The sequence below is a fragment of the Bos mutus genome, chromosome 3 (assembly GCF_027580195.1).
Source record: "Bos mutus isolate GX-2022 chromosome 3, NWIPB_WYAK_1.1, whole genome shotgun sequence".
NCBI classification, from domain to species: domain Eukaryota; kingdom Metazoa; phylum Chordata; class Mammalia; order Artiodactyla; family Bovidae; genus Bos; species Bos mutus.
Genome location: NC_091619.1, coordinates 104,752,191 through 104,765,277, shown reverse-complemented (window position 1 = coordinate 104,765,277; position 13,087 = coordinate 104,752,191). Strand labels below are relative to the sequence as shown.

Here is a 13,087-nt window from a genome sequence, read left to right as displayed (position 1 = left end):
CTGCTTATTTGCTTTATTATATCATTTACTGGTTCCTAACAAATCACATGAGAAATCACATTTAGAATGTAGTGTTATGAAAACAAAAAAATTTATGTTCTGTCTTCTCTGATAAACTGATTCCTTTCAAATGACAAGATCTATTGAACATGTACTGTGTCTTCACTTTTGCCTTGGCAGCTAGAACACTGAGAACAAAAATACCAAATTCAGTCACAGCCATGTTTACCCTCAGGATAATTGTGATCTCCTTTTTCTTTGGCCCTAGTGCTCTATTTCTAGGAGTTTTGTATGTTTGTTGCTCTTGTGTTTTTTGTATTGTTTTTGTCTGTTGTAAACCTTTATGTCCTTATGGAAAAGAAATAGGATAAAATAAGCTAAGCATTTAGTATGTTCAGTCATTTTAGAATTATTTCTGCTATTTGTCAAAGATAAATGCAAAGAAAAAAACCTACGTTTGGATCTTAAAAAAGTTTGGAGAAACTGGGAAGGACAAAGATATGCAACAGAAAGACGCAAACAATGGAACTTGAGGTCGTATTGCCCATTTTCTCTGACTCAAATACTGGGCCACATTGATCTGGCATAAGGTCTAGTAGAAGAGAATATCTGAAATTTGTACTGTTTAGGAAAATCCCAGAGATATGGTTAGGCAGACAGATCCCAGCAGGTATGACCATTACATATATATAAATACACACACACACACACACATATATACACAGTTATAGAATAGATTTAGCCTTCTTTCTTTTTTTTTTGATTTAGCCTTTTTTCGATCACATCACTTTGACCATCTCTTGAAAGCACTGAAACTGCTTGCCGGTAATAGACTTTCAAATACAGTTTCTGAAAACAGAACGCTCCAGTTTTCTATTTATCTTTCCAGAATATCAAAAGTATTTTATAGCTGGCACCGCTTCAAAGAATTCAGATAGACTTGAGGAAGCACCTGGGCTGCCAGGTCAAACAAGGGGCCCGGCAAATCAGCTGTCAGCTCAAGTTCTTAACACTCTGACACTATTCTTGGATGATTCAAACCAGGGGCGTGTTTTCTGTTGGTTTTTAACTATTTTGAGTAACATACCCCTTTGATGAGCTGATAAAGATACGGGTCATAGATACATACACATACACACACACGCAATTCTGCATACAATTTTATGGGGTTGATGGACTTCCATAAAGTCCATCCTCAGATTCTGGGTTTCGTTTAAGTGAAGGCTTTCCTGGACTGGGGGTGGGAGGGCAATGTCCTTGTAGAACTTTTAGTACAACCGTCTCTCTTATCACTGGGTCTGGAGCGGCTTGGATGGAATGAGGTAACCGGACCGGAAGACACAGACCCCTATACCTTCTGGACAGGCCCCCTCCAGGCTCTCCCTTCCCCCAATTCCCATTCGCGCAGGTGCGAAAACCTAAGGGGCCACCCCGGCGCTTTGGCTCTGGAAGGTTGGGGGAGGATGGGACCCTGGGAGCGGTAGAGGCGGAGGTGGGGGCCTTCCCGAGGTTGCTTGGTGACCAAACTCTCCGCCCAGATCGTTCCATTTCCTCAGTAGGGGGCGCCGCGGGCCAGAACGTGGCTGACGGGCCTCCCAGAGCGGCCCTCTTCCGGCTTCCCCCCCTCCGCTGGGTGGTGGCGCAGGCCCATGACGTCACAGGAGGCGGGGCCAGCGCTGCTGCCGGGTGCTGTAGGCGCCATTGGCGCCGGCTTGGCTTGCGAGCTCCGCTGAGGAGCGGGAGGTTGGGCCTCACTTACAACCGCGGCGGCTCCTGGTCCCTGGTCTTTCAGCGGCATGGCGTGCGGGGCGACATTGAAGCGGCCCATGGAGTTCGAGGCGGCGCTGCTGAGCCCTGGCTCTCCGAAGCGACGGCGCTGCGCCCCTCTGTCCGGCCCCACTCCGGGCCTCAGGCCCCCGGACGCCGAACCGCCGCCGCTGCTTCAGACGCAGATCCCACCGCCGACTCTGCAGCAGCCCGCCCCGCCCGGCAGCGACCGGCGCCTTCCAACTCCGGGTAACCAACGCTGCGGGCTTGGCAAGAAGCCAGGCCCAGGCATTTGCGGGGGGGGTGGGGGTGGGGGTGGAGTGGGGGTGGGAGAAGATGATGAACGCTAAGCTAGTTCACTTGCAGACCCCTTCTTTGCCCTGAGAAAAGGGAACAGGGGTGCCGCTGGGCCTTGTCGCTTCCGGGGATGGAAGACATCCGGGAGGGGTAGTAGGGCCACAGAGTCGGTTTTCGGTTTTCCTGAAGCTGGGGAGCCTAGAGGGGTGGGCAGCGGGAGCAAGATGGAAATAGCCCCGGCCGCTCGGGGCCCTCCCAGACCTCAGAGCCTCTCCTTTCTCCGCTGCCCTCCCTGTACTGAGCCGCCCTGCAGATCCAGTGGGCCATGGAAAATTGGATTCTACTCACGAACCTGGCCTTGAGGGTGCGGGGGTTGGGGGCGGGTTACTGGGAAGGGGCCTGAGAACGTGCTATGCAGCACTGTGCTGGGTCTTGTAGGGAGACCTGATTTCCAGAAGTCTTTGGTGATCTCGGGCCGCCCTCGGAAGTCGTGGAATCCGATTTCAACCTGTTTCTAAGAGACTGGCCATGTTCTTTTATTGTATGGCTATTGTCTTGCACCATATATGGCTTGAAATCGGTAGATCGTTAGCTAGAATTTGAGAATCCTTCAACATACAGAAGCTCCGGAAGCAGAAATTCAATTATCCGTAACAGAGATTCTCCTTCAATAAGGCCTTCCACACAGGCCAGGGAAAGACGAGAACTGGTGTGACAATAAAGTTAAAAACGAAAGAAAAAAACTCGGCTCCTAACCACAGCGCAAGAATAGAGGGAAAGGTGCATCAGAATGAATATTTAGCAGTTTTAAAGGACTCCCGGAAATGGAGGGGGGGTGGCTCACAACTGGACTTTGGCAACTCATTTCTTTGTGTGTTTTTCTATTCCTCAAGCGTTAGCAAAACCTTGAGGTTGCCTTAAAATCTCTTTGCTTACCCCTTTCAGTTACCAGTGTCTTTAGCCATTATTTCCTCCCCACTCTGCATAGTGCATATCCACAATGCAGATTTGAGGCCCTCATCCTCTCACACCAAGATCCCAGCGGTAGCCAGCCAGGCTCTCCTAGGCACTGTGTCCTTACTCGTGTTCACCTCACCTCTCCTCTTACCTTGGCATTTAAAGGGTTTATCTGCTATAGCCATTTCTTGCCTAGTCAGTCTTTTATACATTTTTTCCCCAAACTATGCCTTTGCTTTTTTCCCCCCAGCCCCACTTGGCTGTGCCTTATCCTTGACTTCCATCATGATGTTTTCACCTGTTTGCTAATAAATACAATTATTTCTTCAAGTCTTCCATCCTTACCTGACTAACCCTGCCCCATAAGGAACTCTATTCTATTTTAGTTGTCTGATTACTTAATGTTGCAAAGCCTTGTGTACTGAATGAAATAATGTTTGCAAAAGCAGGGGACATAGATACCCTCTTGAAGAGAGATATTTTTCTTACACTGCTAAAGATACCCAAGGTTAGTCACATAATCTTTCTGGATCGCTCTTCTGCAAAATAGAATTAATACTTGCCTCACCTATCTTGATGGATTTTATGCAAATTTTTTATTTCTTCCAGTACTACCATCTAGATTAATTCTGTGTAGTTTACAATATAGCAAATGCTTAGTAAGTAATTGCTGAATGTATTTGGAAGCCTAAATATGGCAGTCTATACTGGGGTCGTTGGGGGTTTTTTCAGTCATAAAATTTTTGCATGGATTTCTTGGTCATTTTATGTGAAAGTATTTTATTTAAAATATTCATTTGTAAAGATTGATCAGTTATGTTTCTTAATGCTTATTAGAATATGATTCTGGCATGAAAGAACCAATATGATTTGTTGCTTTGGCTTAAGTGGAAGATGCCTTATGGATTAAAATGGAAGAATGGGGGAGAAAATATTAGTTGCTATGCAAGAGGAATAAAGCCAACTAATAGAATAGTGAATTTTAAAATCAGTGACTTCATTTTAAAATATCCTATTTAACTCAAAAGTTCTCTAAGAAATAGTCAAGAAACTGTTCTTCCTGAACTTAAAAAGAGGGGCAGTATATATTATAGCACTTTTTGTGGAAGGAGCCTATAAAATTAAGCCTTTTGTATTTAAAGAAACTAGGTGGATACCAGCCACGGAAGGGGCTTGCTGACCTCCAGGAGATGTTTGTAAACATGGATTGAGTTTAGATGTAAAACAGTTAATAATTGATCATGACTTTAGGGTTGGAGAATAACTTCCAGAAAGAAAGAACATTTTAGCTGGGTCTTGAGTAATGTTAGTGGGAGAGACATCTTCAGATCAAGCAAAGGAAAAGTGCTAGAGCAAAGGCCAGAAAACCCACCGGTTAAAGAAAGGATAGTTTAAGGCAACAGTGTTGTAGTGGGAGATGGAACTGGAAAAGTAATTTGGGGCCAAGTCTTGGAAGGCAAGGGATACCATATTCAAGGGTTTGAATTTGGTCTGTAGCAACCAGAAGCTATTGTAGAATTTTGAAGATGGGTTTAGTTTGGTATAACCTAGAAGCACAATCTCAAATAATACTGGGAGGCAAGAATTTAAATTATTATCCACTGTTAAGTTTTTTTTTTAATGTGTTTTACTGTTTTATGTGGCCTTCTTGGGAAGAAAATCACAGCTACTTCGTTTTATCCTGTGCACACCGTGTTTGGACTCTTGGACTTGCCAGTCCTTCTGCCAGCCTTAATGTTGTGTCTTTTCCGTTTGTTCACTTTGTTGTACAGGAGGCGGTTAGTTTATCAAAGACCTTCTGTTCTCATGAGCGTTGTCCTCATACTTGTCCTTTCTTGTTTCAAGTCTTTGCAGTTCCTTACATCCTTGTATTGATTCTGGCAAGTATGTGCTTGGAGAATAATACATTTTGAAGATGAAGCAGAGACTTCATAAATTCAGGGATCTAAAACATGAACTTCATAGCACTGTGAAAGGAAAGGGTTGCTAATCCTACATTTTTCTGGTGTTCAGGCTGAGAATTCTGGAGTTGAGCTGTGTGTGGCGCTACATTGAGCTCGTGTCAGACTGTATCATCACTTCTTATGGCATTATTAATGTCTTTGGTGTAGATGCTCACAACTTTTTGGGTAGACATTTAACATTCGTTTTGAAGTACTAGGCAACTAATCCTGAATGATTTCCCAGGGTCATAGTCACATAGGTAGGAAGGAAGCAATGGCATTATTGGCAATTACCCCTGTTTTAAAAAATATATGGTTATAGCAAGTATAAGAATAATATAAGTAGGGGAGTGATACAGCTTCCTGGTTTTCATTTTTTATGAGGAAGCTCTGTTATGTGGAAAGTGAATATATGTTTTACTCACCCCACCCCCCCCCCCCCCGCAAAAAAAAATATATAAAAAACACACACACCAGAAAACTTGAAAACCACATCCTTTCAGATTCTGTATTGTCTCTGGGAGAGGCCTTCAGGGTGGTTAGTGATTTGTGTGTTTTGGACTCCCTTTAATAGCATTAGCAAATTGATTTATTACCTTGACACAGAATAGTAATCTGAATCCTACCAAATACTGCCTCTTATAGGATCAGAAAATTTATTGCTAAGCTCTGACCACCCATTCCAAGCAATAATGTCAGATCTTCTCTTGGTCAATGTCCAAGCTGTGAACCTAATGATTTCTACTGTCCCCTTCCCCAGAGATCTTAAATTCCAAACAGTATAAGAGTTTCATTGTTAGAAGCCCTTGGGTAGTAAGAGACTCTTAATTCCCTGGTTTGTGAAATTGTGCAACTCAACAGAGATCAAAAATAGCTCTTTATTAGGTGAAGCATGGCTTTGTTTGTTTATTTGTTGCTGTAAGTTGTCCTAGTTAATCCTACAGCAAACGGCAGATCTGGTCATCATTGTCACAAGAAAAGAAGCAAAGTGAACTATTAATATCTGGGTGGTTTATGCCAAAATAGCTGCTACGCTATGTAATTATTGAAACAGTGGCAATAAGAGGAAGCACTTCGGGGGTTATAAGAGGAGTGCTGTATCTGGTATAAACATTTTTCTTGTTAATATGTATAACATGGAAAAAGGGACAGGAAGCGTGAAGAAGTAACAATAAAGTGCATGCTCAAGTGTGTTTCTTTTTTATTAGAGCAAATTTTTCAGAACATAAAACAAGAATATAGTCGTTATCAGAGGTGGAGACATTTAGAAGTTGTTCTTAATCAGAGTGAAGCTTGTACTTCGGAAAGTCAGCCTCACTCCTCAACACTCACAGCACCTAGTTCTCCAGGTAAGCATGTTTTAGTGTGCATAATCCATTCAAGACTTTGTAATTGGTAATTAAAATGGTTTCCTAAGCCAGAATTGATTTCATCTAAGTAATAAAATTGGTAAAGTGTATACATTATATTACTACTTATAAATACTTTTAAAACCATAGTCATGAAATTACAAAAGACCTTAGATTGATTGGATTGACCTTCCTTCCACCCAGTTCAAGAGTACCCTTTGTAACTGCAGCATCTAGTACCATAGCCAGTAGCCACATGTAGCTGTTTAATTTTAAATTACTTAACATTTAATAAAATTTTAGTTTCTCAACTGCTGTAGCCATATTTCAAATACTTAACAGCCACCTGTGACTGTTGTATTAGACAACACTATAGAACATTTCCGTTATTGGAGAACGTTGTGTGACAGCATTGCTCTATAACATCGACAGGTGGTCAGAGAGGATGTGCTCAAAAATAGCATCTCAGGGTTGGAGGGAACCTTCATGGTCACATAGTTCAGCCATGAGTCCCTGCAAGTAGTCAACAGGCCGGGGCTCAAACATCACCTCTGGTAGTGAACTCTGCCTACTTTAACAGTAGAGGAGTTTATTTCCTCACAGAATATTCTCCTTTTAACAGTTCGTAGAGTTTTAAATTGCCTTGATTAAAATTAGTCTCCTTATAGAACACAGATTAATGTTAGCCAGGAGGTAGGGGGAGTGGGGACAAATTGCTTAATGGGTAAGTGGTGTTACTTGGAGTGATGGAAATATTTTGAAATTAGATAGAGGTGGTGGTTGTACATTATGACTATACTGCTGCTGCTACTGCTAAGTCGCTTCAGTCGTGTCCGACTGTGTGCGACCCCATGAACTGCAGCCTTCCAGGCTCCTCCGTCCATGGGATTTTCCAGGCAAGAGTACTGGAGTGGGGTGCCATTGCCTTCTCCATATGACTATACTAAATGCCACTGAATTGTTCAGTTTTAAAATGGTTCATTTTATGTGAATTTCACGTGAAATAATTTTTATTTCAATTGTCTTCTAACCCAGAGGTCTTGGCTCTCAGACAACACCCTTTCCAATTAATTGTACATACATGAGTGATAGATCTTTCAGTGATTGTAACTAGCAAGTCTCCTTAATATTCTCTTGGGATTTTAGTAATATAATTTTGATGTAATAGAATATTATGAGTAGAGAAACAATTATAAATAATTTAACTGGTTTATAGACCAAGAGGGCTCAAGAAACAGATTTCAGGCTGAGCTTTGAGGAAAATTCAGAACTGGGACAGAGCTGCTCCTTTTATCATGTTCAGGAAGCCAATTTCCATCTGGCATCCCAGTGGAAATTTTGCTTTCCAGCTGCAATCTTAGGAACATTTCATTTTCCTCAACCTAGTTTTAAAAGGGACCAAGGATGAGATTTTTAGTGCCTAATTGTCTCTTTCCTTCATACGTCAGTGACTTAACAGTTTTTTATATCGGGCAGGTCAGCTCTTTCTTATCAGAATCACCTGTGTAACTTAAACAGTCCCCAAGCCCTTTTACCCCAGAATTAAATCAATATGTATCTTTTTTGTTGTTGTTTATTCTACAGATAATTATGATGTACCACCATGATTAAACATAGGTGTAGATGATCTCCAAGGATCAGGGTAGCTCTTACGTGTGCTATGCTGTGCTTAGTTGCTCAGGCATGTACAACTCATTGCAACACCTTGGACTGTGGGGGTGCCCTCCTTGGGGAATCTTCCCAACCCAGGGATCGAACCCAGGTTTCCCACATTACAGGCGGATTCTTTACCAGCTGAGCCACCAGGGAAGCCCAAGAATACTGGAGTGGGTAGCCTATCCCTTCTCCAGGGGATCTTCCCAACCCAGGAATCAAATCGGGGCTCCTGCATTGTGGGCGGATTCTTTACCAGCTGAGCTACCAGGGAAGCCCAGCTCTTACACTGTGAATCTGTTTTCTCTAATCCAGTCTTTCTATCAGCTTTAACCTTTTTGTTCTTTACCAGGTGAGCATTCTGTATGGGCTCAGATTATTAATGGCATCAGAACCATTTTTCTGTGTGCAGATAAGCTAGCACACTTGAACACACTTTCTTCCTACTAGATTTGCCTTGTAGAACGAATGTCAGAAACAGAATTTTGTGAAACTATTTCATGTGTTGTCAAGTAGTGGAAATTACTATTTTTTAAAACAATTTTTATATTCTAGGACCCTTTGTTTAGTTACCAATTCAGAACCCTACAGCTGGAATGTGTTATGTAAACTAGATTTGTCTTTTGGCCAGGTTCCTCCTGGATGAAAAAGGACCAGCCCACCTTTACGCTCCGACAAGTTGGAATAATATGTGAGCGTCTCTTAAAAGACTATGAAGATAAAATTCGGGAGGAATATGAGCAAATCCTCAATACTAAACTAGCAGGTAGGCTGACACAGTGGCTATGACCATTGTTATTAGGATTCAGTAAGGATTAATCCCGGCTAAGTAAATGGTAACTTAGAAAAAGCATAAAACTTAATACCAGAGAGTTCAATGAATTTTAAGTATTAAGTTACTCTCCTTAATTACTCTCTTTTGGATTCTAAGCATTTTATTTATACATTGTATGGAAGGACTTTCATTTGCATTTTCGAAACAAGCCAAGCTTTTCTTTCAAGAATCTTCCATATGAATAAAGGCATTGAGAAGGTTATTTGGAATAGCTGGTGAGTAGACGTGGGTGGGGATCATGCTAACCTCCCATCAGGTGGTTGGAAAGAGTATAGTCGACAGATTCAGAGTTCTGGTGGGAGTCTGTTTGTGGATGTGGAAGTCGGGCGTCTTGTGATTTAGAGGTACTTTAATGTCTGGAAAGCACTGCTCAGGCTAGAACAGAGTGATTAGTGATGACAACAAGTAAAGCCTTTTGTAAAAGGAAGGTATCTAAATCAAGAATAGAAAGTAGTACCTGTTTAGTGAGAGAGGATGATGTGATCAGAGAGGTTTTTAGGCAACAGCTTCTTCCCGTAACAGTATTGTTTTCTCACCACCAGGCCTACATTACAGAATGTCAGTAGGTCAGCTTTAAATTGAGAACTGTTGACTTAACAGAGTGTTAAATGAATTTCTTTATAGCAGAACCTCTTTGATCCTTTAATACACTAATGGTGTGTATTATAAGAAGAAGCTGTAGTATGTCATTCCCATCTTCCGCCCCCACTCCAAAATTGTTTGGACTTCTTTGTTCATGGATGTCAGACTGCCTTCTGTCTTTCTACTGAGTTTCCCCTTCAGAAGGTAACTTCTGTGGAACTGTCTGTAGTTAGGTACTGTGGCATTTTCTCTTAGCTTTCTAGCCATTCCACCTCTATCACTCAATGTGTATGTTGAAATTTATAGCAAAGATAAAGTGCAGAAAAGAGCTTCAAGCTTCATGTCCTATAGGAGATACACTAAGATTTGCTGACTTGTAGTAGTACGCATAGCTGCCTGTCTTGGGGAGCCATTAGCAGGAGATGAAATTATGGCAGGGGTGAGATTATTAGGAAAATGTTAGAGATGATCAGTGACCAAACCTAGGAGCTAGGGATTTGGCTCTGGGACCTGAGAAAAAGGAATAGATCTCAGAGTGACCATTATAAGGAGGGCCTAAGAGTGGGTAATGTTAAATGGGAAGCTATATGTGATTCTGACCCTTGATTCTTGAAAAACTGTGGGAGAGTTTCTGGGGATAGTATATACTGTCTTTCCTCTCACAGAACAATATGAATCTTTTGTGAAATTCACACATGATCAGATTATGCGACGATATGGGACAAGGCCAACAAGCTGTAAGTATTGCCAAGTCTTTCGTTGACTTTTTCAACTTTCAAGAGCAAGATTTTGACACTGGGTACCTTGTCTCTTAGGAGCCAAAAGCCCCTATGAAGTAAAATAATAGATGACATTTAAAGAATACTTGTATGTCCAGCACTGTGCTGAACCATTTAAATCCTCCCAAAGTTTGTTTAATCCATAATTCCCCTGTGAGGGAGAAACTGCTACTTGTCCCATTTTAAAGGTAAGAGTATTTAAAGAAGTTAAATAATTTGTCCAGGCTCATATTGCTAGTGGTTCAGCCAGGATTAAAACCCAGGTAGTCTGACTTCAGTGCCAATTTATTATCTGACTTTTCCCTCAGAAAGATACTTTCAGCTGTTAATTTATGAAAATTGAGTCCTTAAGATAGCTTATCAAGTGTGTGGTCAGAATTTCTTAATTGTAAAGATTTTGTCACTACTGGTTGCTCAAAACGTAAATTATAAACAGCTATATATGTAAGTTCCTGAGAATTATCTTCTCTTAAATTCTTGCGAATTTAGGACCTCTTGAATGGTGATTCATACCCTCCATACTGTTTATCATATTCACCATTAGTTAATACTAAAAATGCATGATCCTATATTTTTAGTATTCTTAACTCTTTTATTTTTTATTCCTAATTTATAGATGTGTCCTGAAGCTTTCTTGCATATCTGGGTACCAGGTTTGACCTCAAGAGATGGCTGCTGTACACTTTTTGCAACTGGTTTGATATCACATTTCAGCTCCAACTTTTCATCCTGAGAACACTTAAATGTTTCTGCAGGTCCATTTTATACAACTTGAAAGACCTTAAAACTTTCTGGTTGCCACAAGCATATCTTTCTTTTCTGCTCATCGAATAAACAGCTGTGCCCTACTGTGATAGATTTTTCAAACAAAAACACCTGGAGCAGCAGTTTAGCAAAAATATGCCCTCAGTGGCACTCAACAAATGGAGTTTCCCCAAGCACAGTTCTGTAAGAAGTGTGTGTGAGAGTGTGTGTATATGTGTGTATGTGTATTTTAAGTTATTATTTGTATTGTGCAAATTTTTTTGATCTTGGGGATTCTGGCTGTGAATTTGATGCACGACAATTATGGTTAAAAACATTTGCTTGGTCTACAGAAGATCATTAATGTTTTGTGACCATATAAGTTGTAACAGTGGATTGTTTTATGTGTAGGTATTATTGTTAAATACAGGGACTGTTTCCAGGCACAGAATATGAATCATAAGTTAGGATGGACATTAGATGTGATTATGATGACATAGCAAAGGTCTGTGGTCCTAAGTCTACAAATGTGTGGTGAGGAATAGAACAAACTGGAGACAGGCCACTTGACATCTGATTCTGCCTCGCCGTGTTAGAACATTACTTTGACTCCAAGCCTTAAAAACCCACGTGGAGTCTGTGCTCACCTCATTCACACGGGAGCTCCCTGGACACTGAACCTCTCAGAAGGAAAAAGTCTCCTTTGGAACAAGAGCATCAGGGTTTGATGGGGAGCATAACAAAGGTGGGCACGGGCTGGGACAGGCCCCAGAGGCACTGCTGCTTGGGAGGAGCCACTTCACCTTTGTATCAATTATTAAAAATAGAATTTGGATCCTTTGGTCAGGTTCCCCCAAATTCTTTTTAAGAGATGTCCATGTTCAACTGCTTAAGCTTTGTTTTGGCAACCCCTGCCCAAAGTTGCTTACAGACTGTTCTTCACCTTATTTCCAAGGCTGAGGAACAGAAAGTAGCCTCTGTTTTGAGGAGGTGGAAGTTAAGTATACATTTATTTTTTACTGTGACTTGTTCAGGACCACATTTTACAAAATGCCTTGTTTCCTTTATTATTGTTTCTGGAAAGGAAAGTTCTATTAAAATTGTTTTAGTTTGAATATAGACTAGTTTTTTTAATTAAGGCTTATTTTGGGGAAAAACAAAACAAAACTTGAGTTTAATTCAAACATATGCCAGTACCTTCCAAAGTAAGGTAATATTCAGAGACAGTTGTCCTGATCATATATATGGCTTAGAAAAATTTCTGGAATATTCACATTCGAAGATTCCTTATTAATGAATGTCTTTGACTTAAATCTAACCAAAACAACAACATTATTCTTTGTACATTTTCATTATATAGTGTTAATAAGCTTAGTTGCAAACAAATAAAATACTTAAGCTATTTGTTTACCTTGCCTTCTTAATACTGTGATATGTTTATTAATTCAAATAATTTATGTGAGGCTGCTATAACTATTTCTCCATTTCAACATTACATTTAAGATTTAAAGACTTTTTAAAGCCCAGAAGTGATCTTTTAATTATTAAAGAATGATTTTGACTTCATATTTGAAGGGCAATGTGTTTCATCTCTTCTTTGTCCAGGGTAGTCACTTCTTCCTGGAAGAGAAGAATAGCAGTGGCTGTAATGAGAGTGGCCTTACAGTGGGATAGTCACAGCAAAACAAGGGAAGGGCAACTGTGGGGGCATCCGACGTCCTGAAGGATGGACCAGGACTGGGGCATGCTGCTTCGCTGAAGCCTTTTTAATACAGAGTCAGTGTGAGGTGCCAGCTCACTGTCGCTGGTGTCAGTCCCATTCCTACTAAATGGCTTCTGGGTGAGAAATAGAGTAGGTCTCTCTAAGGAAGAAGATAGATACCCTCTCGCTGCACCCAGTATTGTTAGGCTCTTGTATCATCATATGGTTACCCTTTGGGGCCACGGGATATAAGACCACACCACCATGACTGGGTTTTGGGATCTTCTCAAAAGGGACTAGACATGTTTGTTTAATGTTTTATGCAGAGAAAAGATGAATCCTAGATCAGAAAATGGGGACATGTAAGGTGATCCTTAGACAAGTGAAAGGAGTTTTTTCTCTAGAACTTGATTGCTAGGGCTTTGAACTTAAGGGCAATTCCCAGGTAGGGAAGTGTCTTTGGCTCATGGAAATAGGTT

General features: G+C 41.1%; 1 protein-coding gene across 1 annotated transcript; it reads left to right on the top strand.

The window, feature by feature from the left end:
• The first annotated feature begins 1,674 nt into the window (after window positions 1-1,674).
• AKIRIN1 (akirin 1) lies at window positions 1,675-12,310 on the top strand. The gene is made up of 5 exons (XM_070368379.1): window positions 1,675-2,016; window positions 6,173-6,313; window positions 8,598-8,732; window positions 10,049-10,120; window positions 10,779-12,310. The coding sequence occupies exons 1-5, from the start codon at window positions 1,797-1,799 to the stop codon at window positions 10,787-10,789; spliced, it is 579 nt and encodes a 192-aa protein (XP_070224480.1). The 5' UTR covers window positions 1,675-1,796; the 3' UTR covers window positions 10,790-12,310.
• The last annotated feature ends 777 nt before the right edge of the window (window positions 12,311-13,087 follow it).